Genomic DNA, 27767 nt, shown 5'->3' on the forward strand with positions numbered 1-27767 from the left:
AATAAAATAAAATTGTAACATTTAAGATTACTATTACTATCAGTTTTGTTGTGTGCTTACCTCTCATTTTCTTTACTAGCAACATTTCGTTGCTTCTATTTCCTGCCTTGCACAAAACACCTCACACTGTACTGGCCTGCAGCACAGAGCTCAGGGGAATATTTATAATTCTGCAGTTCGAAATTCAATTTCCAACCGCTTTGGCCTTACTGGAATACTGTTCTTTGGCGAAAGCTATATTTTGGCAAAAATGTTTAATGGGCATTTTTAGTTGCTAATAACAAACTGAATGGGTTTTGATACTCAGTCATGAATATTGCTGTTATCGATGTAAACAGGGTAAATTAATACTACATTTAGTGTTTCTAAAACTCATTACATGTTTTCATACGCGGGTAAAATAACTTTCTAAATTATTTATGACTAAAATCTCGGTTCCATAAAAACTGCTCTTGTGAATTACCATTACTAAAAAGCTAGTAATTATTCATTTTAGAATAATTCAAAAGAGAAATACGCTGAGAAGCTCACATAATAGATAACAGGAACAACCTGATAAAGCCTCATTTAAGGAACAGTAAATAATGCCATGTACTTCTGCAGCACAACTTTTTTATTCCTCAAGGAAATTAAATTCCAGTATGAAATTAGGGACTGATACACTCCTTATTACCTTGAATATCTGTGCTTCTTATATTTCAAGATCTAAATGTATGGTCAAAGCTTATTAATTAAAAATACATTTTATTTTACAGCTGCCAGACATTAGACTTTGGCAGACGTTAAAAAAAAAAAAAAAAATCATGCATAATACTTTGTCTTCTCTTTCATACTTAGTCATATTCTGCTCAGTATGTGTCCTCTGTATGAAGTTTGGTATAAACTGGTTCAGCAAAAGTATTTTTCAGTCATTTTAAAAAATAGTGGGTTATGGTCTAAGGACATTCTCTGAGACTGTAATGTCTCAGTAAGATTCAGTTAAGTTATGTAAGTATTAGTCTCAAATTCTTGAGTTTTGTATATTATCCCCTAGCATTAATCAAGATAGATAAAGGGCATACCAAGGAATCAGCACTGAAGTTTAAGCAGCTCCAAAATTTTCATACCAGATTTAACAGCACATTGCCTAAGTCAGCAACAGAACACTTCTAAGACAGAAGCAAAGAAAAATGTCAACGTTTCTTACTAGTTCGTTATTTCCATCTTAATCAACTACTTACTAGTTTCGTTTTGTAGAGCAGTTTCTTCTTTTTCAATTGTTACCAATAAATTTTCAGTGAGGTCTGCTCTTTTGCCCACAATTGCAAAGCCATTCCAGACATACATCATTTCCTGACAAAAAAGCAAAGACACCCATAGAATTGCATAAATATTTAACTGAAGAGTATCCCTTTGAAGGCTGTTATGCAATAGTTTGAGTAAATAATAATACTGCCTACAAAAACTTGTTTTAAGCAATATGAAATGTTTCAAAGTTTAACCACTCACTGTTAAGAAGCCCAAGAATAAAAGTGACCATGTTACTTCAAATAACCACCACACAATGTGTACTGGACACTTGGTTTGTTACATGTGTGTCTACAAAGACAATCACATTTGTCTTTAAAGTCATTTAACGACAGTTGCAGTAGAGTATCTGTGCGCAGGAGAGGCAAATTAACATTGGTCATGTATGGTGTTTTTAGGTTTTATTTTTTTAGTTTCACTGCTCTAGTCTGTTAGCAATAGGTGATAAATTACACTAATCTTCCTTATGCTGAGTAATTGGTGAGCAACCTCCCCGTCCTTATATCAACCCACATGCTTTACTTGATTCATCATATTTTCTCTCCCTAACTTTCTGAGGAGGGGAAGTGAGAGTGGTGTTTAGCTGCCCATTTATGTGAAACCACCACAGTCCTTTCTGGCACCTAACGTGGGGCTCAAGGAATTGGAGATAGAGACTGGACGCTGTTAGAGCGAGTAATTATTGCGGTGAATCTGTGTTTTGTAATGTGGTGAAGTAGTAGGGGTGAAGGTGTGTAAATTGCCTATCTTTGTCAGTGTTGTGATGATGTTGAGTTTGGTGTGGGGAATTCTTTTTGTTGACATAAGCAAAGTTTTTGAAGATTGTGTGATGAATGTTGAGTAATGTGTGTTTTAATGACCATTCTGAAAAAGGTTTTTCACGAAGGATGGAATATATATTACAAATGTATATATGTGCGTGCATGCACACACACATACATGTGCTTATATATAGAGATGTTATAATTCATAGGCTTCTAAATTCCAGGTGGAACAGCAGTAAAGTAGATAAAACTTCCCAGATAAAAATGTTTCCAGTACATACATCCAACAACTGCTTCTAATATATTCCTACAAATCTTATTTTTTAAAAAAATAGTCAAGATAAATCCTAGAAAAAGCTTCCAAGATGCTTTAGTGCAATAGTACGCAAAACAGTTGTTTAATGTATTACTTAATGTACTATGTGATAAAATTTAAAGAAAATGAGAGAATACTTATGCAGATTTAATTCCAACCAAGAAAATCTTTGCTAATATCTCCACACAATCATCACAAACACTATAGTATAACTTTATCACTTTGCATTGTAATTGCACCTGTGAAATATGAAACGATGTCATTCTGAAACAAATACATCTCTGAAATATTTCTGCTGTAGCTATGTGTTTTTTCAGAGGGAGAAAAAATTGGTTCTACTGAAGTCTAAAAGAAAGTGTTATGGACACTACCAATTCACTACATGATGCTAGACTCATTTCAATTCTTTAGTCCTGTCTAATATGCCTTTATTAAAGTAATACACTATGCTTTCTTTTACTTAACCTATGGTGGAAAAACTCTTAAAGATACTAGATTTGACAGTAAGACCAAAAATACATATATACACCTGAATAGCACTGTGCTGTAGAAGCTCAGGTCAACTTTATTACTCAGGTCTTTAAACATAATTGAGTAAACAAAATCAAGTACATGAACCACGAAATTTTAAACTGTTGGATGAACTTTCTTTGGACTTCTCCTCCTATATTAATGAGCCTTAACATAAGAAAATCCTTCTCAAATGATTTTTTTTCCACTTCCGGTAGTTGCTATATTACCCATATACCAAAATCTCAGCATAAATATATATGAAGTATCATTACGGTGTACATAGGAACGGGTTGTGCACTACTAATGCCTCCTGAAGTTAAAAGCATGTGAAATTAGAACACAATTTGTACAGTATCAATTTCTGTACCTTTTACTCAGATTCAACACACAAAAAAAATATTTTCATTTCCACCAGAAGAACAGATACAGAAAGAAGTGAAGTTGTTGTCAGTTTCCTAATGAGAATGTGGGATACTGACTGAGAACCTGTCACAGTAAATAACATGTGTTTACACATGATAGAAACCAATGTAGATCTGAAGGTGACTTTCAGCCCCATGTAGTAGTAACAAGGTATGCTCTATGTGTTTGAATTTTCACATGGAAAATTTGGCCTTGGTTTTGGACTGCTAGTTGATAGCATTACTCAGCCCCTACTACATTTTACAAAAATCCCAAGGCCATTCCATTTGCATGAATGCCAATAATTCTTTAAAAATAAAAAATAAATAAAAATGCAACTATCATACAGAGTACCCGATGATAATATTCTTTCCCTATGTAAGAAATCATACTCATTTTTTCCCCATTCAAAAAAGGACAAAAAGAAAGCAAGTATAAGTACCAAGGCAGGTAATATCAACTTCACTGGTTGAGAACATGCATAGCGCCGAGCTTTCCTTACTGCGAACTTCTCAGTTGGGATAGATTTTCCTGCAATTCTCTGTTTTAGACCTTCCACTTGTCTAAAAGGAGACAAAAATGGATATGACAGTTCACTATATGTAGTTTTTCCTCTTATTTCATTTAGTAAAATATTAAGTATTTCCTAAATACTTAATGATTGCCTAAATACATAATTTCCTTAATATTAGTAAAATATGAAATATTTGCTCTTATTTCCATTAGTAAAATATTATGTTCTCCACACCACACAGCCTGCATATGCAGGATGTATGTTTGTAATAAAAGCAGCGTTTTAAACAATGTGATGCTAAAAAATAATGAGAAAAGCCAAAAAGGTGCTTTCCTGCAGTAAGTAGGGACCAAATGATACAAGATAAAGATATTTAAGTCAAAAACATTCGCGGGGCAGGAATGGGGATGGGACATGACAACTGCACTTCTAGTTATTTTATAAATGTTTACCTGAACAAAGACACAATGTCCTCACCAGTCCTTTTCAAATCTTCCTCTGGAAGCATACATAAAATTGCTGCTTTCTGGAATACATATATGGCCTGTTTCAAAAAGAAAAATCCACATATTACTGCATTTAATTTGTTGTGTTCAATCAATACAATAAGGACTGAAATCTCCCACCCCAATTGTCACAGTGAAGTGTTTCCAATTATTCTCATGCAGGTGGAACTACTGAAGTTTTGCCACGCATCTCTGTTTTCACATAATTTATTATTTTATTTTCAGCATATTTGCTAATATTCTTAATAAGTTAGTCAATATTAACAGTCTTTTCTGCAAAGAACGTGACAATATACTATCTAAATAACTGATTAAAAAATTAGGTTAATGACAGATAAAAGTATTCTGAAGTCCAGGAATGTCATCTGATCTGTTATGTGTAGAGATAAGCTAAAAAACAAACAAAACAAACAAAAAATATATATATCTGAGAACTGAATCAAGGGAAGTTCAGTAACTGGACTTTTCAGAGAAGAAAATAAACATCCAGAACTCTGTTCAAGACAGTTACACTTCACACTGAATATGCTATTCTCTTCCTCTTTTTTCAAAAACTGGCCATATCCCCTTTTCCACTAAGCATAAAAGAACAACCTAGAAAAGAACAGACCAAGGATGTACATTTGTATGTTGTGCTGGGGTCATACTGTGAGAACAGTTTTTACAAGGAAAAGGTAGATTGCCCTGCAAGCGACCTTGTCTCCAGCAGCCTGTTATTTCATGTCACAAAGCATCTGCTGATTATGCCGTCTTTTGTCTTTTTTTAATTAACAAACACACACAGTTTCTTCTGCCAAGTTTTATTAGAAAATATTAGAAATTACAATTGCAAGTTAACAGCTTTCCTCTCCCTCTTCTTTCTCCTAATTCTGATAAGCACCCCAAGACCGAAGCATTTCTAGTAATGGTACCATAACAAAAATTCCCCCTTATCCACACAACTTAACATACCATTTGGTTCCACTGTCCCTTTGCTTTCAGGTTCACAAAAAAGGAAAAATTACACTGATTCTGCACACCGAAATGCATATTTAACTGTGGAGCAGCTACTGGTATAACACATCTGCCTGCTCATTTACCTTAGACCACCTGTTCTCTTTGCTGAGCAGGTCTGCATACCGATACGCTTGAAGCCAGTTCTGCTGGAATGTGTAGCACCACATCAGTTCCCAGTAACAGAGATGATGAATCTGCTTCCATTCTTGCTGGGCTGCTATGCATTCCTGGAACGTTAACTGTGCCTAGGATTTAGATACGTAAGAATAATGAAAATTGGTTCAATTACAGGTTCAATCTCCACGACAGAACTACATTTAATTACAGAGCACATTCCTCTGTAGCACCCAAGCAGAGAACTCTTGACTAGAAAAATTAAATAATCTTCTCTCTCAGCCTATCTTAGAATAAAAGATGGAATCAATATTAACACTAAACGCGAACAGGAAAATGAGCATAATTATCAGTCCAACTAAAATAGTTACCAAGATAAATCATACATATTTTTTCACCCCAAGCTGAACACTGTACAAATAAAATCTTAAAAAGAAAACAATTGGTTTACCTTTTCAAAATTTCCTTTCAGTATATCTATTCTGGCAGCATAAAAGAGAATAATGGAACCCTTGAAAGGAAGGAGAAAAATACTTATTTACTACTTTAAGCTTAAGGAAATACAATACTATTGCAAAAATTATTGAAAATACACACATTTGGAAACTTCTGGAGGTAGGGTTCGAGGAGACTGTCTGCTTCCTCAAGGTTGGTGTCCCCTGTACCTAGAAATCACAACAAACCAACCTTAGTGTACTTAAAAAAAAAAAAAAAAAGTGTAACAGATTATTAAGATTGTGGTTTCAAAATCCTATTTATGGCTTTAATAAATTAAAGAATGACCACCTCTACCCAAAAGCAGAAATATTATTTGATTATATTATGTTTCTATAAAAATCAGTTCTTGTCCTGAAAGAGTAATAGCTCTTAAGATAACAAATGCCTGTAAGTAGACAAAGGTTAAAATATATGACTATTCTTTAAACCGTTCCATTACAAATTCCTTTTCCATTTTCAAGTCCTTGTAATTGCTCTAGCAAGTTATGAAAACATTCTTCAGCTGCCCCCTTTACTAATTTTGAGCTATGTTACAAAGTACGGGTGAACCTGAAAGAAATGAAGTTATCCCTAATTTCCTGATGAGCCTAAGGGACAAGGACTGAAATACTTTGAAACTAAAGAACATAAACATGTATGTCAAAGATGCATACAGAATTAATAGTAACATTCATGTGGCAAAAGCAATTGTTTCCTCACGTTTGAGCCTCCAAGTAGATTATTCAGGAGTACAGACCTCTTTGTGGAGATAGCCTTCTCTGTATCTGATGTAAATTTATACAGACTTGTCTGAACTGAGAAGTATTTTCTGATATTTTGCTGTTGCGTGTTAGGACAGCCCTTCAAATTGAATAAGTTATCAATATAACAATATCTACCTTGCTGTTTTTGCAATTATAGCTCTGTTAGAGGTGTGACTTTCAGATCGTAACTAAGTACACAGCAAACTCCTCTTACAAAACTAATAGCCATAGCTTCTAAATTAAGTTCAAAAAGCAGAATATCTATCATAATGTGTAGCATGACTGAACACAGTGGGACTCACCAAGGATTAAGGAGACGTAAGTATGATAAACTAGCAGGGTGAAAGTACACAGAATGGCCCTCAAACTGCTGCCAGATGCACCTTCCTGTAGTTGATGGAGGCCTAACTCCTAAGAAAAAATACAAACACATGAAGAATTAGTTATCAGTATAGTTCTATAGTACTCTTAATCATTTCTAGCTCTCCTGAATTGTTTATCCTTTTAAAAATACAAGTATTTCACAATTCAGCATTTCATTATCTCAGATCCAACACAATATTCTACCAAAACAGTTCTGACACAGCTGACAGCACTCAGCAAGGAGTAAATTAAGTCAATGCTGAATAAAACTACCCATGCACTTAATTGCTTTGGTGAAGTATCAATGTCACAGACCATGCAGCCACACAGGTCTAAATCTTTTCTCCACTATTTTCTGGATATGAGCCTTTTAGAATAATGTCTTTATGTTTGGCAGGAAACTCTCTCAGCTTCTTCAGTGCTACTTCTGGGCAAGAGTCGTCCTTTGGAGAAATCCCTAGTTATCCTTAATTTTCTCCTTTCAAGTCAGCCACTGTTTTGAGGTTCTAGTCAAAATATTAGCTCTAATAACACACCAACTTCTATACAGTGTTTTCATAAATTACAATTCAATTTCTGAGTATTGAAAAAGATTCATGGAGATTCATTCAGTTCTTACATATGAAACATTTTCCTATCCATTCCAGTTTATTCCCATTAAATGATAGCTTGACTGTTTGGGGATTGTCAAGACAAGCTCAAAGGTTCCCTTCTTAAGAGCAGTTGCTCTTCAGAAACAGAGTGTAACAGTTTTGATTTAAAAACAGTTTTGAATTTAAAAAAAAAAAAAAAAAAAGTGTTACTGTATAGCAACTTGTTGGTTGCTATAGGTGTCTCTCAATAGGAGAATTCAAGCACCATACAAAAAATGTGGTGTTACTACAAAATTGTTCAGCTTTCCTTTCAGCTTTTATCACCTTTTCAGTCAGGGCACTAGTGTGTATTGTCAAAGGGCTTCATCATGAAGCTCAGTGAACTAGAATTTTTACAGGAATAAGCAGAATGACAAGATCTCTACTGAAGTCTAATTTTATACAAACAAAATGTACTTGTGGACAAGCTAAGAGCAGTAAGACCACAAGGTGACTCTTTCACAAATAACTTGAAATTTAGTAATGTGTAATTCTGTGTTTTGCTTTTTTTCCGTTTTTTTGGAGGCGGCAAAAGGAGTTGTAAAGGGCTGCAAAATATACTTATAGAAAAATGGGAAAGGGGATGGGCGAAGGGAGAAGGGGACGAAATGGGAAGAGGGAAACAGGAAGGGAACCATCTCTGAAGAAAACCGGCCATCTCCCCTGCTTGCTCAAGAGTCAAATATCACCGTATGAGCTTTTTTGCCTGCATAATCTAGCCTACTTATCTATTTAATAACACTAAAATACGAATCAGTTATGTAGATCATTATACATCTAGTGTGAAATGTATAATAATAAACACACCCAATCGTTACCTGATAAAAGTCTAATTTGAAAAAGCAAATAAAATACTAAATCCCATACCCTATTGCCAGAAAATCCAATAAATTCTAAAAGTCGGAGGATCCTTCCTGGTAAAAGTGACAGCATCTGTAATTCATTTCAAAAAAAATAAGTTATATAAAAAATATATGCATTCAAAAGAAAGTGTAAAACCACTATAAGCTTCAACCAAAAATGCTAACTACTATATGAAATGCCATTACACATCAGTGAAAAAGTAAAACACAAAAGAACTCTGAAATAGACATGCATGATCAACAATATGTAATAAGTTTGCAGCTTAATGAAAATTTAGACTCTTTATGATCAGCCAGCACAGAAACAGCAAGACAGAGTCCATCTGTATTTTTTCAGATAATGATCCTTCTGTCTTCAGCTGATCAGAATCGTTCAAAAAATTTGAGCCATATGGAATCAGAAGAAAGTATTATCTATTTTGGTTGCACTTACAATCTACAATTGTTATCTTCCTTGACTCCCAGTTGAATGATAAAACGGTATACAAAATTCTACTTGTTCCTACTTAGAAGCATGGAATTAGCAGACCAGAAAGCTATTCTTTTAGAAGTATTAGCTATTGTTACCCTCCTTTACATGCACTTTTTTCTCCTCTTGTAGCTGCAATCTCCACATTCAACACAACAGAAAACTTTTTAATATCACAACCATCTTTTCAGAAAACATTACTGGAAAGTCTATTTGATGGTTAGTTTTTGTAAGCTCCAGTCACTCTAGTCACTGCCCAGAACAGACTTTTTCTGTTAAGCTTCCTGCTGAGGAGACTTCATGAAGAATAGGAGAGGTCTGAGCACTTGTGTACAGACACATCTATCAGTTGTTTGGGTATTAAAGACTGACAGGTGCAGATAAACCTGAGATCTTCTGACCTTACACAGAACTGGCCAGCTCCAGTCTGGAAGGATATAAAAATTAAAATACCAGCAAAAATCAACTCTCACTACTGTCATGACGTATGCGAAAAGACAGTGTAGTAAACTGTAAATAAAAACACTAGCAGATGTATCCAGTTGTCTCTTGTACAAATCCAGTAACGTACTGCTTGTTCTCCCAAATTTGCTCATGATCTACATTAATTCACAGTGCCAATGTACAGTATGCCACTGAAGCCACAGAATAGTATACCTGAGAGTTGCCATAAAAACATTCATTCAAGGATCCTGTAACCAACTGTAGAAGCATCTTAAAAAGTCATGCTACACATAGATAGATGTAGCTGCTTTTCTTCTTCAGAAATACATAAATAAATTAGTCAAATAAAATTAAACACTATTTAAAATAAATTAGTAGAAAGACCCTAGAAGGCATGCATGCAAAAAGCCATGATACTTTTCATGTTGCACAAAAGCTACAAAACATGCATCTCTGTTTTTGAAACGTTTTAGAAACATTTTAAAAATAGGATTACAGTACCCTATGTGCAAAGAATCCTGCAGAATTACTACAATGGACTTTATAAAGTCTGAAAGAGTCATACCAAATTGAATGCTCCGATTCCAAGTTTTACTCCTCCTTCAAACTGGTGATAAGTTTCATTTTTGCTTTTGTTCCCCTGAGTCATCTGTAGCACCTGATGACATTCTCTTTTGATACAGGAAAAAAGGGGGGAGATGGGAAACATGACTTAGAAATTATATGAAGTATAATCATTATAATTGCTATACATACATACATATATATATATAAATTTGGAGGCATTAATGCACCTCCTTATACCAACATTGAACCTCAGTGTTTTCTAAGGACTTACTTGTATATTTGATAACTTGTCCTAATTTTGAGGCCGCCTTTGATAAAGTTGATCATATTTTCATCCTGAAACAAAAATTATTATTTATACAAAATATGTTTTTAATTATTATATATACATAGACATATTCTTCAAGCTACATTTTAATTGATTTAGAACTTAAAAGACATTGGAAATTTTAAAAACGCATTTCAGTTATTAGAATAATCTCTAAGACTAAAGTTAGCAAATGCATTAAGTTGTTAGGGAAACATTTTTCTGTTGTATGTGACAAGTTCAACAACCTAAAAAGAAGCAGAGTGGTCAAAGCTACTATTACTATTAACTAAATTTCTAATGCATCTAAGTGAAAAAAAAAAAAAAAAAAAAAAAAACACTCTCCACCAGATGGTGCTGTAGGAATCTTTACAAAAATTTTGGAAAGCCGTTTCTGACACAAACAAGCAAGCCCGAGACGTGGGAGAAGATAAACCAAAAAATCTCCTAAACAGATTATTTCCCCTTGCTAATAACAGTAAGTACATGTAGTAACCAACAAGTGTTTATTCACCTCTAGAAAATCAAAGCTACAATCTAAGCCATCAAAAATAAGTTCCTGAATAGCAAGATGTTTAACAATTAAGCAGGAGAGAGCAGGAATTCTCTTAGAATTAACACATATGCGCAGGCATTTAAAAGTCCCATTTAAATACCCAAGTACAGCATGCATGACATGAAAAATAAAAAGGAAAAGAAGTATTAGAAGAGCATCAGAATCAGGAACTGAAGGAAATGTTGGCTTCCATAAATGGATCATCATTTTGAAAAACCTCAACTGTCTGTAAGACTGGACGACCAAATGCAGATGTTTTAGTACAAGCATTCCTGCTACCTCTTCCTGACTGACTACATTTTCATTATCATCATCATCCTCAGATGAATCAAGGTCAGTCAAGGATGAAAAATATGGGGTATGGCAGCAATCAGCAGAGTAGGGTATTACAGCAAACTGCAATGGAACTGAAATGACGGACAGGCAGATGCTGCTTTAGAGAAAGGATACCATTAAAGGTATTTCATTTCATACAGTCCCAAAGTTGAAGACACATACTTAAAAATTCTTTTATACTTAAAATCAAGAAGCAAACAAACAACCAAAAAGTGGTTTGCTTTTGTTTGATTAGGAAAAAGAAAGGCAGTAATAAGACTGGCATTCCACTACTAACATTTCCTGACACTTCTGGCCTAAGTATTGTATTAAGTGGTTTATAAAGCTGAGCCAAATTAACCTTTTAGGCCCATCTGATCTTAATATGTCTCTGTGCTTCATTGCTTCCTCATAATTTATATCTGAAGGAATTATCTAAAATATGTTAATCAAACATTTGTTGAACATCCACACAAGCAATCAAAGTATGAGGAAACAACTCCTGTTTTCTAGCTAATTTTTAGACCACTAACATTAAGTCTCTGAAACACAAGCTAAACAAGAAGCGTAAAACAGCAGCAAACTGCAGATCCTTCTGTGAACCATAAGATTACCTCAGCAATCCTAAGACATGCCCATTTTATAATAATTCATTACTATATTGTTCCTGGCAATATTTCAAAGGGCCAGAGAGAGTGATACTGAATTAAAGATAAGCACACATCAGGTATAATATTTTAAGTTGGAAACTTTCCATCCTTTTTGTGAAAAAAAAAGCACTTTAAAACGAGATTTCCTCATACTTGAATGTCTTTTTGAAGAAGTCTTAGACTATTCTACAAGTGATGGCATTATAATTTAAATCTACCATCCTTATGATACCTTCAGTTTTTCATTCCTGAGTAACAATAACATCTTTGGTTATTTATAGAAACAAAACAAAAAGCAAGAGTTTTGCTGGATAGCAAATCATTTGCTGTACTTTCAGTCGCTGTCATGAAGTAACATTCATTCCAATAGGAAGAAGTTTGTTTTTTAAATAACATATCTATTGTGGGGATGATGTTCTACAAGCATGAACATCCTTCCATTAAACTGTTACACAGAGATACAAAATGATTTACCTGTACAAAGGTGAGAGCTGCTTTCTGCAGTAAACATTCAGCATAGCAGATTTCAGCATGCATTTCCTCTATACAAGAAAGAAAAGTTATTTACTGTCAACATAGCTGTTGTCAATATTCTCATCTCGAGGTCAATGGAACAAATAAAATGCTGCCAAGAATAAAGTAGGATTCTGCTGTTGCTCTTTTGGTAACTGCTGGATAGCAGCTGTAACAAACAGATCCCATCAGAACTAGTAATTGAGAAGCTAGCTAAAAATAGTTTTCTCTTTCACCTCTCCTCAGACAAAAACCTTGATCTTGACAGAGCTGTCTTCAGCCTTTGGCAAAAGCTACTTACCATTCTGGTGGATGATCTCCTGCACTTTGCATTGATACTACATTTAAAAATCAGCCTAAACCAACTAGTTCCTCAAACACTCCTTACACGTCTTAGAAAACCTCTGCAGACCTACAGTAACATTCACAATAGCTCAGCTGTTTCCTAAGTCCAGTACGATGTTACAAACGGGATTTTACTGAGTCATGCTAAGCAATCTGAAAGCCCCAGGCATACTTTCTATCCTCATGCATCACTAAAGAGCATTTGACTTAACACACATGACACAAGTTACTCCGCAGTGTGAGTAACTGCATGCTGCAAGACCAGCCACATGCATAAGGCTGCTGTATGTACAATGCACACATGGTGAGTTTGATGTGTCCAGTATTAAATAGGGTTCTTTTGTGCCAGGTTAGAAAAAAATGCATACTTGATTCTGCCTGAATCGGAAATAGTAGATCAGCATTTTCAGAGCCATGAACAATGTACTGATACCATTTCCCAAAACACCTTAAGGCAAAACAGACAAGCACAAAACTTGTTAATATATTCAAATTCAAATACAACTAAGGATAAGGACTTATTCCACAGCAGCAATGATTCTTAAACCTTTTGGCAATTGTCTTAAAAACAAAACAAAACAAAACAAAACAACAACAAAAAAAAACTCTCCTCAGTCCTGTAACTGGTTGTCAAAAGCGTTGCTCTCTTACTTTATCATGCATGCTCAGTCTAACAAATAAGCCTGTATACACCATTTTATGAAACTATGCATTGAAAAGGACACATAAGTGATTGGTCTGCACTAAGCAGCATTGCTCTCAAAGGACTCTGCAATATTTGAAGATGGAACATGCAGGGTTTTGAGGGGGGGAGGGGGCTTCTTGTTTTTTTTAGCTGTAAGACACTAAAGTCAAATTAAAGAGTTAAGCATATTAGCATGTGTTGGCTGGGTGTTCTTGAGCTTTTTTCATTTTGTTATTTTAATTGTATTATAAACCACTTACCTTCACTCAACTGATCCACTGACTGTTTAGAAACTAGATTGGACAAGGACTCTACCACTGTGTTTCTTTTCCTGAATCTGAATCAGTCATACATGGAAGAAAAGAAACCCATGTAGCATAAGTGACATTTCAACAAGAACTTGAGCTTATTTATAATTCTTAACTATTTCCAACCATGAATTGTAGACATTCTTAGGAAGGTCAATAGCTACAATTGCTTTTAGTCTAATCATGGCCACTGACAGGCCCTGAAGTCTATGCAACCTTAAATTACCTTTCAAGTATGCATTGAATCTGTACTAAGTATACAAGAGCATGCCATTCCCCGGTTCCAACCATGGGGTTCCCGCCTAACTCAGCTAAAATGCAAGAACACCGCTGGGGAATGAATCACATGTATCACATGCTAAACAGTTTCTCACTGGACCTCTAGCTTTTAAAATAAGACTTCTGAGAAAAAGTCACACAAGGTAATTAACAAAACTGCTGCAGAGTTCATTAGGATGCTGGGCAAGCCACTTAAAAAAATTTCATAAAAATTTGAAGTTATTCTTCCATTTGTTCTCAAACCTGGTCTCAGAATTACAATGAAAATCAAGGAGCTACCTTTTCAACAAAAATGAGAACATGAAAGGTCATAAAATGCTGACGTATTTATGTCAGATACAGAATTTTACACTGGACATCCCGTATCAGTCATACATCTTAGTTTTAACAGATCTCAATTATTCATATTATAAGGTTATGGTTTATCTTATGGAATGTCATTACAAAAACGCATTCACTATTTACAAACACCTCAGCCTTATGCAGAAGCCAAAGACACAACTCTACATCCAGAAAAGGAATGCATTTTCAAGCCAGAAAGTAAAGTAGTTCATTACAAGTATTAAGCATTTGCTTATCATCTGTTTACACTCTTCTGCATACTGAAAAGGACAGGGCCCAATCAATGAAATTACAACATGACAATTTAACATAATGCATACCAAAAAAAAAAAATAAATCTCAAATGAGGGACCTCAAAAAAAAAGTACTTCATAAATGTAAATTTCTCAAGTTTACCAATGTAAATTTCTCAAGTTTACCTTTGGCAGGTTTGCAAAGCTTCTTTCATTGTAGAAATTCCCATTTGTATATCCTGTTGTTCAAACGTCATAGCAGCTTGCATAACTAAAATAGTGCTGTATCCAAGGGCATGGTACATACTATCTTTAGACCTATGGCAAACATACAAGTATTGTGCATTTTACCCAAAATTTAAATTACAAGACAAAATTAAATGCTGTCTGAGACACCTACATGAGTTTGTGTAAAGACAGAAGAATAAAGCAAGAAAATAGAGTTAGGGACACAATCTAGTAAGTACAATCTTCCCCACAGTACTACTTGTCTACCTCCACAAGGGACTTAACTAAGTCCCAGAAAATTGTGTACCCATCATCCAAACGGGTTACACAAACATTTGCACTTAATTATGCTCCCATTTAGAGTCCACTGACATATCTGTTTAATTTAGCTAATTAAGCCTTGACATAAATACTCTTTCAGCTCTGCTTTCACTTAACGTAAGAGGTAGGGACAACCTTATAAAATTACTAACTGATACAGAGACACAGCCATCTGCATCTGTGAAAGGCCACTACCCATGTGCTCAGTCCTGCATAAAAGGCTACTTTCAATCAGCCTGGCTTTCACAACAACAACAAAAAATTGATCACACAATCAAAGCAACTGTTGGAAAGGGGAAACTGAAGGGAAACTTAACAGCTGGGTTTTGAAAGCTTCAGGAAAAGGAAGTGTGCCCACTCCTCTGGTGCTGTACTAGTCATTCGACATACTTTTCCCTAATGACCAGTTTGAACCTCCTAAGCTTCAACTTACGGCAACTGCCTCTTGTTTTACCATCTGCCACTATGGATAAGACTGTCTCTATCTTTGCAATATCTTCCCCTCAATAGCTACAAACCACTATTAGATTAATCCCCTAAGTCTTTTTTGCCAAACTGAAACAAGCTCAGCTTGCAATCTCAGGAATCATATGTTTTAGTTTTCTAGCTATCCTGCTAGCCCTTTGCTAGATCTTCTCCAGTTTCCTCAACATGTTTTTTCAGTCAACGAGCCACACCACAAGCACAGTTTTGAAGACAGAAAACTTCGGCAGATGAAAGGAAGACAGATCCTTGGGATGTTTATTTTTTAAAGATGTCAACTTTTTCCCTTATTTTTATTTAGGTATTTCAGACTCAAGTCTAACTTTCATTAAAAGCCTATTTTCTGTAAAACAATTGGGCTTTTACTTTTTGAAAGGTGGCTTTTTGTTTCTTTGCTGGGCTAAGTCCTCCTTTGTAGATTAGCTGAATATGCTGTATAAGAGGCTCAGAGTCTATTAGCTGCCAGGGACTCAAAGTACTGAAACCATGGAGTTTATAATATTATTTTTCTTCATAGCATACATCAACTAAAGCAAACACTTCATTATATGTAAAAAACTGCAGTACAAAATGGGGTATGAATTACAGGCCTTTTTATTTTATAAGGCAAAATAACATATATAAGGAAAAATATATTAAAATTTTAGAAATATATATATGCATTTATTAATACACACATGCACAAACCTTGCGTGTGGTACTACGTATTTTGCAATAATACCCCAAAATAAAGTTTTAGCATACAGAAGTGCAGCTGGGAGTTCTCTAAATGTTGCTCTACTTCATGTAATTTTGTAGTCTACCTTCTTAAAATCACCAACACATCATCTTTAACCCATCTTACTATTACCAAGCAACAGAACAAGAACTTTATGCCACTCTACCTACTTGTGCTACTGAACCTCTTACTGCAATACCCACAACATGCATCTTCAGGAGGCAGACAGGAAAAGGACCATGAATTTGAGTCTGATCCCAGCTGCCTGGATTCCTTTTCCCCACAGTCACAGGTCAGCTACCCTCACCCAACCAACCTTTCAGTATCCTCTAGCTACCTACACCTGCAGTGGAAGCGGATATGGAAAGAGACCCAGCATATGATTTGGTGTGACTATTAGCAACACCTTCCAGAACAAATTAGATTGTATTGTTTGTTATAGGCTTCAGCACTACTCCTAAGGGATCTGCCCCCTCTGTATTTTATCTCAGTGAAGTGGTAAGAGAGTGCTTTCAAAAACTTGAAAGTCAGAACAAATAACAGAGCAAGCAGATAAACCACTGATATTGTTTATTTCCACATTTATCAGCACTGTTCTTATTACAGTGATAGTATGAAAGCAAAAGCACACACACTCTAGAACACGCTACATAACTGTGTCCATCAATTTATGAAGACTTAATTATACTGAGCAAATGCAACTGGGCAGAAGATAGACAGACATTAAATTGAAAGGTTTGATTTAAAAGTAAACACTGCTGTCACACCGATGTAATTTAAAAAGCATTAGAAAGAGAATTCAGAGTTTTCCTAATTAGCTTTACTAATTTGCTCAAAAAGCAGCTCTGTTGCACAAATTCTCTGATCAAAGATACATTGGATAAGGTCTTGTTCTTCCATTTTTTCATTATGCACTAGAAAAGACAACTTGAATGGTAAACTGTAACAAACCAATTAAATGCTTCATTAACAGGTCTGTGATGGACTTAAGGAGAAATACGTGCACTGCTGAAGGCCCAGAATACTGAGAAATGATTTTGGACAAGAGGGAATAAATGAAAGTTACTATCTTCAGAACTATAAATTAATCTTCAGCTACCACTTATCACATTGCACAGTATCTGTTTACAGTAACGTAAGCAAATAACATGTTCTCACCATGGACGAAGTAATTCGAGGGCTTCAGAGAACTTATTGTTTAGAAATAAATTCAGTGCCATTGAACATTCTTCCAGAGCAGTCTTGAGATCCATTTTGGATGCCCTAAAAAAAAGAATCTTAGTTTAGTGAAACTGTAAATGTATTTTATACATTCATATATATATTTCTTATATAACTCCACAGGTCTTACACAGCAATTTCCTTGTTCATTTTTGAAATCTGACTTTACAAAAAACAAGTCAGATTCTTATCACTTTACCCATGCTACATAAGAACACTCTCTTTTCTTACTGAAGTGATGTTTATGGCTTTTACATCCTCTGTTTACCAGTCAATATGCAATGGAGTCATTTTTACTACTACTTGTATAACAAATATACAAGTTATTGTGCCCAAGCTCTCACATCTCAGTATTAACAGACAAATGTAATGTCAGATTTTGTATTCATATCTGAGTCTGGAGAGAAATGACAAAGTCATACTCTTGTTCGAGAAAGCTAGTAAACAGACATTCACTCTGTAAACAGCAATGCCCAGAACTAGTCCTGTCAGAAGCCTGCAGTCATGCAAAAAGCTTTTGTTCTTCCTGATTCACTTCAAGTAAAGTCACTTGTGCTTGCTTAAGAGCACAGCATCTAACAAAAGTGTTACCACGCCAGTTTTGTCTGACATTGGGAGCGCTCACAAACTGCTCCGTGAGTGGAACAGGTAACACACTGGGCATTCTTGGTAGTAAAGAACAGCTAGCAGCTACATAGCCCTTAATCAGCACAGCTGGATCTGGGAAAGATAATCTGTCTACAGCTTTAAAACAACAGGTTTAGGCTCTATAATGGGCTTTATTCAAGAAAGGTTAAGCAGTGGTAAGCAACACATCATGTCAGTAAGATGAATATTTAAGTGCTGACCAGAAGAGAAGAATCCTGAAGGAGGAATTTATGAAAGACAAACAACAGTGAATGCATCTCTTCTAAATCTGAATGTAAAACGCACACATGAAAAAAAAAAAGGGGGGGGGGGGGGCAAGAGGGGAGAGAGGGGATATTAGAATATGATTGCACAGGTTTGCACACAGAATCATCAATTTCCCTCTAGCACTCTCCATCACCAAAAAAGCTTTAAATTATTAGTTATGCCTTTTGTATTCCTTCTGGGGCAGAAAATTAGGGTAAGACCAAATGACCTCCAAAACCACTTTTTCAGCTTTCTTCTCTTTTTCTAGAGCAGTACTTTAAAAATTCATCCTTCTGTAGAGATACAAAATCTGTAACTGAGTACTTTGAAACTACTAAATATCTACTATTGAGCCTACCAAGAGGCAAATTTTGCACTTCGTAACTGTGAATTGCAAAGTTGTGAATTGCCCAACAGAACACTTCCTTCCCAATCTGTCTTCAAGATACTGTTTAAAAACAAACAAACAAAAAGTGCCACACATCCTTGGCCTTGAGCCTTGGTATAGTTTGGCCAAAAAAGAGTAGTAATCTACATACTCTAGATATTATTTAGGGACAGATTTTTTGTTGTTCTTATTTGATGGTGCTCTGCTGATTGTAATATTGAAACAATTCCTAAGGAAATAATATATAAGGTTTTGGCCAACTTTAGTTAAATTGTTTAATTAATAATAACCTTTCCTTAATAATTATTTTTCCCCTTTAATTGAATTATCCTTATCTCAACCCATGAGTTGTTCTTTCCTTTACTTCTTCCCCTCCTCTTCTAAGGAGGGGGAGTGAGAGAGCGGTTGTGGTGTTTACTGTGCTAGGCAGCTGAAACCACCACAGTCCTAACAAAAGGGCACAAAATATAATACTGATTCTCGAGGTGTATTTTGTAACTCTTATTGGCTACTTGTACCAGACAGCAAAGTTTAGACCTCAACAAACTCCTCATGATCCAGTCTTTTCACTGCTCCTCATCTCGCTGAGCTTTACTGAACTTCCTGTGCAGACATTGTCCTTGGGGCATGCTGGGGATCCAGGCAAACAGAGCAAGAGTCTTCTCCGCACAGCAGCTTTCTCCTTCCCCATGTGCTTAAGATTCAAAGCCAGAGGATTGCACTCCCAGATTTCACCCAGCATCTTGTCCTAAGTGAGTGCCTGGGGAACTAGGACTGCAATGTGGATCACGGCTGCCCTGCTGTATGGGTACTGAAGTCTTTATTAGCCAGTACTAATTAATAACATATGGACAGCAAATCTACTACATTTGTGTTCTTTTGATCTCTAGCCTACACGACCCAGTGTCCTGTTGCCTGAATTCATTTATGTTCTCTCACTTAGCTATCTTTAAGCTAGACATCTAACTTGCCTTCTACTTTAAAAAAAAAAAATACCTCAGGAAAGTTGTTGCATGGAAAATTTATTTAGGTCTACACAAAGATACGTAAGTAATAATAACAAAACACAGATGAAAAGGAGTCAGCATTTTGTTGTTGTTTGCATGCTGCTCTTCACACAGAATATGATACAATATAAATACAGAATATAAGGGTACAATTCACAACTCATATGAGGCTGGCTAATCGTACTCAATCTGTTATCTAGACATTCATTTTTTACGTTAGTTACTTTAATTACAGGAATATATTATGATATTCAGGAACTTTACAGTGTGCATTTAAATGTAAATTCTTTGGTTTTATTATAAGCCATAGCTTTGGGACTACTTCAAGTGAAGTGTTGCAAATGAACTGTAAAAGAAAAAAGTGATGGTTGTTTTCCCTTCTTTCTTCTTCATTTTCCAAGTCCTAAATCTTTCAGTATACAAGTTTGTATGAATTATCTTCACTGGACTGTTGAAAATAAAGGCTACCCAACAACAGCAGTGTATTTGCGTAAATCCATACATTAATTTTTCAGTTTCCCCCTTGCTACATATATTATGGCAAATCTCTGAATCTCACCATGAAAAATGGTTAGGAGGGAAAAAAGCCTACATAGTAGCGTTATTCCAAGATGGCTACAAAACTGGACAACACTTTCTTTATGACTTTATCAGGATCATGTACAATTTCTGTTTTCCCCTTTTAATAAGGTTTGCTTAATCTCTTTGATTTCGGACTCTCTCCTCTAAGTCTTTAACACCCTGATTAATCCTTCCTACCAGCTCCTCTTTGATGAGGGGAAAATGGAAAGTGGTATATTAAGCATTCAGGTTTGTTTGTTTGTTTTTAATCAAAAAACAGCAATTTGCTATTGGTCACACAGGGCTTAAGAACTTTCTTCAAGTTTCAGTGCACACACGCTTCTTTATCTTTGTGAGGCTACTTGCACTGGTATTAACAGGAGACTTTGACTTCTTAGATATAAATTTGAAAAAAAAATCAGTGAAAACACAGAACATCAAGTACAAAATCTTAAATGTAAATCCTTTTGCCTTACAATTCTTATACTGAAGACACTTTCCACCATTCATTTCTGAAGAAAAAAAAATAAAACCACACACCAAGAAACCCTTGTGGGATACATACAGAGTATTTCTCTGTTCACATCACACATTCACACTTTCTGTATCTTTAGTTTAAGGGAATAAAAGTATCAAAGCCAACCACAAACTTGTTTTGTATTTTTGCATATTGTAGCTTCTAAATCCAGAAAAAAGTAACCCTTCTGAGTATTTAGTTTGGACACCTGCCAAAGCCTGAGATCTTAACAACTGTAAAATTCTTTCCAGAGTCTGGATGGAGAAAACCACTGAATCTAGGCTATGAAGCACCCTGCCTATTTGGCAAAACAGTGGACTTTAAACTTCATTTTAATCTGTTCAACTGGTTAAATGTTTCCCATTAACAAAAATCGTGCGATCTTATCCTTGTTACTCAATATTGTCTTGATAAACATTTTAATTTACTAAATATAAGCAAAGAAAATGTATTTTACTGCATTTAGACTGTGTATGAATATATGAATAATTTTGTCTAAATTAAAGTATTTGTATGAGTAATAAGTGTACGTGTGTTTACGTCTTTAAAAGCCTTAAACATCATGCTCTCAAAAGAATAGCAGCAATAAATATGAGTAATTCATAATGAAAGTTTTGCAGAATACTCAATTTTATTAGCTAATTACAAAAATAGCATCTGTAAATAGATCGCTGTCAAAAATTCACTTTTACTTGCCTACATTAATAGGCTCGGTTTTGTTTCTGGTATATGAGGAAGGAAAAGACCTAGTCCCTCAGTAACAAACCATAGCTACCACATTGTACCCATGACTCTATGTTCATGCTCCACACTTGTTTTTTTTTAGGAAACTAATTTCATTCAGTACATACCTGGTTAGACTATACATCCTATTTGCTCTATCTTTCCAGCAAGTGAAAATAGCTAGATAATTTAAAAGATTTCAAAGAAATTACTTTTCTAAAATAAAATAAAATAAAATACTACATTTGCACTGGTTGCCATCATTCCTGCCTCAGAATATGATTTCTTAACAGTAAATTGCAGATGAGCCTCTCTTCAGTTCAGTTGTTCCATTTTCTTGGCTAGCAAGTTCATGGTCTTTAGAACACTGCTTTAAATGTATTCATCCTCTGTCATGTCCAAGATCAGTGGTGATTCTGACACCTTTAGCTGATAGGATCCCTCTTCCCCTCCCTGCTGTGCAGGATTACTGTGCAGAGCTTCCTCCATGAGGTACAGACTTCTGTGCTGGTTGGTGTGCACTATCATACACACTTAATAAAGCAAACTCAAGCCTTCCAGTCTCAGGGTGTTGGAATCCGCTGTCTCCCTGGAAGACCTTCTCCCAGACAAGATCAAAAGCTGTACTCACACTACAACATCAAATGTCGCAGTTCATAGAGAGATGATAAAATCATCATTTCACGTTCACATCTCACATGCGTTCCCCAAGGCTCAATTCTTGTTCCTCAGGTCTCACATCTATGGCCAGTTTTGTTCAGCACTTTTATCAATGATCTGAATGTAGGGTTGGAGTGCATCCTTAGCAAGTTTGCTGACGATATGTAACTGGGAGCTGCTGTTGACTCACAGCAAGGACAAGAAGTCTTGCAGAGGCATCAAGATATGTATTGGAGCATTGAGCAATCCTCAAAGGCATGAAATTCAATAAAGGTAAATGCCAAGTACTGCACCTGGTATGGAGTAATGCTATTCACAGGCACAGTTTTGGAGACCAGAGGATGGAGAGCACCCCTGCAGAAAGGGACCTGGGGTTGCTGGTCAACAGCAGGTTCAACATGGGCCAGCTGTGGGCCCTGGCAGCCAGGAAGGCAAACTGTATTTTGGGGTGCATTAACACAGCACAGCAAATAGAGGTGATTTAGCATTGGTGTGGCCTCGCCTTGTCTATTGTGTGCAGGTCTGTGCAGGGAGGTGCCGGTCTCTGCTTCTAGCCACCGATGGCAGGGCGCGTGGGCACAGCACGGAGCTGCGCCAGGGGAGGGCCAGGCTGGGTGTTAGGAAACATTTCTGTGCCGTGAGGGTGGTCGGGCACAGGGACAGGCTTCCTAGCCGGGTGGCTGGTGCCCTGTGCCTCTCGGTGTTCACGAGGCCTTTGGACAATGCCCTCAGTAACATGCTATGGCTGTTGGTTAGCCCTGAAGCTGTCAGGCAGTTGGACTCCATGGTCTTTGTAAGTTCCTCGCAACTGAACTTCTCTGTTTCATGTAATAACACTCCTGAACGTTCCTGACGGTCTCTCTGCTGGTCTTACTATTTAGCAAGGATACAAAACACTTAAGAACTGCCACATTACCCATCACTTATGTAACTCAAATGACCCCGGTACTTTGTGTTTACTGCAGCAGGAAGGCTTTCTGTCCCTGGCATCCTATTTGATACATTTTTAATTCTGAGCTATGCCTCAGATCAGCAGTGAATTACAGGACTGCATCGGGCCTTCATTTCATGGATGCAGCTAGTAACTGTGAAGATTTCCAATCTCCTGTGATAATTGCTTTCACATTAACAGTAACATATATCCATGTGTGTCCATTATATCTGAAGAAGCATTCCAATAACTCAGTTATTGGTTTTGTGATCTGAAGATCTTTCTTCGGTTATTTTCCTTCACATTTTGAAAACATGGTTGACCTCACCATTAAGAGAGCCATTGAGAAGAAAGATCTGTTTCACCTTATCCCTCATTCATCACTCGTATACGAGCCAATACGAATACTCTGCTCTTCTGGCTAGAGGTGTGCCAAAATCTAGTTTGGGTAATTTCCTAATAGGCAATGTTATTTGCTGACACTTACCAATCTCTCACATGAAGGCTATCATAAAATAATCTTACTGCCTACAAAAGTTTGGGCATTTACCTTGTCTTCTTTAAAAAAGATACTGTGTTAGGCCTACATTTTATGTCACAGATTGTTCTGCTAAGAGTAGTTGAAAGTTTGCAGTCTCCTTGCTAAGTACAGCTTAGATTCACATACTGTGAACATTAGAAAATGTTCATAAAAGCAAAGACTAGCTTTCTTGTAATGAAAGCAAAAGCAAAGCTTTCTAGTTATGTTGGATTTTTTTTCTTCTTATTCCAAGAGAGTACTCCTAAACACCCGTAAGTGTGGAATTGGTTTTGTCATATACTTTACTTCAAAGAATATTTTGTGTATCACGCTTGAGCATATTAAGAGCATGCAACTCCCGCACTGAGAACTACTTATTCCTCCACAAGAAACCACACACACCCCTCACCACTCCAAACTTTGCTAGTGCTAGTAAACCTCTTTCAGCATCTGAAAAATCAAGGTTTATCAGGCTGGATAAATCCATACGGCTGGATTTTCTATTTCTGCATGTGCTAAGCATTATTCACATTTGGAGAACAATGCATAAACGTGGAATCAAATTGTGTAAGCTTTCTCACATTTAGATGTTTATTGCAGCTAACAAATGAAAGTAGCTTGAATCATTTACATTGTAAGAGATCTGAACATTAAGTTGTCAATCACTTCCAATTCACAAACAAAAAGGACTCTTAACCCAATGTGTTAATTTAAAAAATCAGCAAGGATGTAACACCACATGAAGAATAGTTCTTTCTACAGTAAACAAAACTCTTCTTGAAAACTGTTTTAAAATTTCCTCTAAAATCCAAACTGCATGCCACTTACAATCACACACCAAAAAAAAGCTAGATACTTGAAATGATTTCCATAACATAATTCACTTCCTATCCTAGGCTATTATCACTACAAATATAAAAATGTTGCAAACAGCAACTATCTGACCAGTACAGCAAGGATACAAACTTCTTTTCTAGCCCATAAAATAAATCCACTATTGAGTTTATCTCCACAGAAAATTCTACATTCATTCTGCACACATCCTTTTTATGAGAAGCATGAATTCTGCATACATAAAATGTGTGCAGTTTATATATTCAATGGAAATGTTATCAGCTTATGGGAAACATTCACAAACATTTCATTCTGATGCAAGACAGACTTGATAAAGTAATTTCTTTGAAGGCGTAGTATATTCACTGTTTCAGAACTTCACCAACACATGCTTGTAGTTTGTATGCAAAACACTCATTTAAGGATGGCAGCAAAACTACCCAGAGCTGTTTTAGCCAACAAACAGACAAATTACTCTGAATGCTTACTATACTATGATCTATTCTACAACGCATAGTTTTTGGAAACAAACACAAAGAAAAGAAAAAAAAAAAAGAAAACAAAAAAAATGCACCCACAACATACGCATTAACCCCAGATGTCTGCGGGGAATACCGAACAGCCTGCTGTAAGCAAGCCAGGAGATTCCTAGAGTATGTTGAGGATAACTTCCAGGTCCAAGTATTAGATAAACCAACGAGAGAAGACACATTACTGGACCTGGTGCACACCAACACAGAAGAGCTCATTAAAGAGCTGAAGACTGGAGGCCGTCTGGGCTGCAGTGACCCTGCCCTGGTTGAGTCTGGTGATCTCAAGGAATATGAGCCTGGCAAAGAGCGAAGTCAGGACCCTGGACTTCTGAAGAGCAAACTTCAAGCTATTTAATGACCTAGTGGACGAGATCCCCCAGAACACTGTCCTTAGGGACAACAGAGCTAAGAGCTGGCAGCTCTTTAACAATGTTTTCCTTAGATAACAAGAACTCTCCATCCCCTTGTGTAAAAAAGTGGGCAGGGAGGTCAGACAACCAGGATGGCTGAGGAAGTACTTGCTGGTTGTTCTGAGGCACAAGAAGGAAATTTGCAGGCAGTAGAAGCAGGGACATGTGGCCTGGGAACAGTACAGGGATGCAGTCCAGATGTGCAGAGATGGGATCAGGAAAGCCAAGGCACGGATGGCACTGAGCTTGGCAAGGGATGCAAAGAACAGGAAGGGATTCTATAGACACATTACTCAGAAAATAAAGTCCAAGGAGAGTGTACCCCCCCGATGGATGAAAAGGATGAACTGGTCACGACAGACATGGAGAAGGCTGAGGTACTCAACAACTTCTTCACCTCAGTCTTCACTGCCAGTCAGGCTTCCCAAGTCTTTTGTTTCCCTGAGCCCATAGATGGAGACTGGGGGAGCAAAGTCCCACCCACTGTAAGAGAAGAGCAGGTTTGAGACCACCTGATGAAACTAAACACATATAAGTCCATGGGGCCTGATGGCATGCATCTCAGGATCCTGAGGGAACTGGATGATGAAGTTGCCTCTCTCCATCATATTTGAAAAGTCCTGGCAGTCAGGGGAAGCCCCTGGTGATTGGAAAAAGGGAAACATCACTCCCATTTCTGAAGAGTAGAAAGGAGGACGTGGGGAACTACAGACCGGTGACTCTCAGTTCTGCGACTGGCAAGATCATGGAACAGATCGATCCTCCTGGAAGCAATTTCAAGGCACATGCAAGACAAAGAGGTGATCCGAGACAGCCGGCATGGCTTCACCAAGGGCAAATTGCGCCTGACCAATCTGGTGGCCTTCTGTGATGGACTGATTGCATTAGTTGACAAAGGAAGACCAACCAATGTAATCTACTTGCACTTCTGTAAGGCCTTTGACACAGTCCCCTTGGCACTGGTAAGACCAGACCTCAAATACTCGTCTCAGTTTTGAGACCCTCACCGCAAGAAGGGTACAGAGTTGCTGGAACACATTCAGAGAAACTGGTGAAGGGTCTAGGGAACAAATGAGTTCAAATGAGTTCTCTCAAACATCCCTCTCCTGAAGTGTTGAAAACTCATCAGTTTCCATAAGTTCAATAGAGTTCAACTTTTTGTGAAAATGGGACTTAGGGAGAGAAAAGGGATCCAGAAGAGTATTCTTGCAAGCAAAGCTGCAGTTTAACTGAATTGTTTTATTTAGACACTGGAGAATTTGTACAAATGAGACCAATAGCTATGTAAAAAAATTACAGAAAGTTTTCATTAAACTTCACACCTTATCAGATACATATGATCAAACAATGACATAGATGGAAGCCAGAAAAGGCTTTATTCTTCACACACCAGAAGTTAGGGGGAATTGACAGCATTTTAAGAGAGTGTTCACCCTCTATTTCTTTTTAAAAGAGGAAATTTTATGAAGTTCTGGAAAGCTAAAATTAGATACATCCTACGGGAGAAAACTACTTTATTTTAGGAATTACTACTGTTCACATTGGTTGAAATATTTTTAATACTGTCTCATGAACGAAGTGTATTCAAACATTTGAATAAAACAAAAAAAAAAATTCCTTCTCAAAATTCTCATCTTACACATCAGATTCCAGGGGTCAGGCCACCTTTCAGGAGACCATTAATTTCTTCAACTGAGTCTTATTTGTCAGATTTGAAAAAGCAGGTGCTGCTCTTGTGACTTTTCCAAATTGTAAGCAATTCTACTAAAAAATGTCAACAGGATATTAATGGTATCTTGAAGATCTAATACTTCAGAATTGTCCCCTGCTTTGTATGTACATCATATCTTAAGTGATCCCCACCTCCGCCCCCCTAGAATCTCAAGTAACATTTAGACCTTGCTGCTATTTAACCTTCTCAATAGTAATACATGAATAGATTAAAATTAGTATTTAATCAATAAAAAATTGCTGCTCTTTGAAGAGAGGCAGGGAGGACAGTGAGCATGAGGCTGTCTGGCAGCCAGGTTTGGGTAAGTGCATTCACTGAAAACAATTAAGGAATTGTCATTTTCTTACAGCAAAAATATAGAAAACATGCAAAGTGTAGGTGTGATGTTTACTATTTGCATTGAAACAATGTAAATATTTGGGGATATGACTAGAACTGTGTTTGTTCTAGTTAAAAAAAAAACTCAGTGCCTACAGCACTGCTTCATGAGAACCTGGTAACGGCATGCAATAAAGCTGTCAAAACATTTTGCATGCAAATATTTGCTCTATTTTACCTCCAC

The 27767-nt window shown here is 36.5% G+C and overlaps 1 protein-coding gene across 4 annotated transcripts in view; it reads right to left on the reverse strand.

The window, feature by feature from the left end:
- Window positions 1-27767, reverse strand: part of TTC39B (tetratricopeptide repeat domain 39B) — a 72200-nt gene that overhangs the window by 9289 nt on the left and 35144 nt on the right. For all 4 annotated transcript variants that reach the window (XM_035309767.1, XM_035309769.1, XM_035309768.1 and 1 more), the window contains 14 exons: window positions 17433-17537; window positions 14711-14842; window positions 13623-13699; window positions 12294-12361; window positions 10263-10327; window positions 9990-10095; window positions 8516-8581; window positions 6956-7064; window positions 6010-6077; window positions 5864-5923; window positions 5382-5543; window positions 4249-4340; window positions 3725-3845; window positions 1221-1332 (listed from right to left, as the gene is read on the reverse strand). In XM_035309767.1, the coding sequence (XP_035165658.1) occupies window positions 1221-1332; window positions 3725-3845; window positions 4249-4340; window positions 5382-5543; window positions 5864-5923; window positions 6010-6077; window positions 6956-7064; window positions 8516-8581; window positions 9990-10095; window positions 10263-10327; window positions 12294-12361; window positions 13623-13699; window positions 14711-14842; window positions 17433-17537 (1343 nt within the window). The remainder of the gene's footprint in view (window positions 1-1220; window positions 1333-3724; window positions 3846-4248; window positions 4341-5381; window positions 5544-5863; window positions 5924-6009; window positions 6078-6955; window positions 7065-8515; window positions 8582-9989; window positions 10096-10262; window positions 10328-12293; window positions 12362-13622; window positions 13700-14710; window positions 14843-17432; window positions 17538-27767) is intronic.

The sequence above is a fragment of the Oxyura jamaicensis genome, chromosome Z (assembly GCF_011077185.1).
Source record: "Oxyura jamaicensis isolate SHBP4307 breed ruddy duck chromosome Z, BPBGC_Ojam_1.0, whole genome shotgun sequence".
NCBI lineage: Eukaryota > Metazoa > Chordata > Aves > Anseriformes > Anatidae > Oxyura > Oxyura jamaicensis.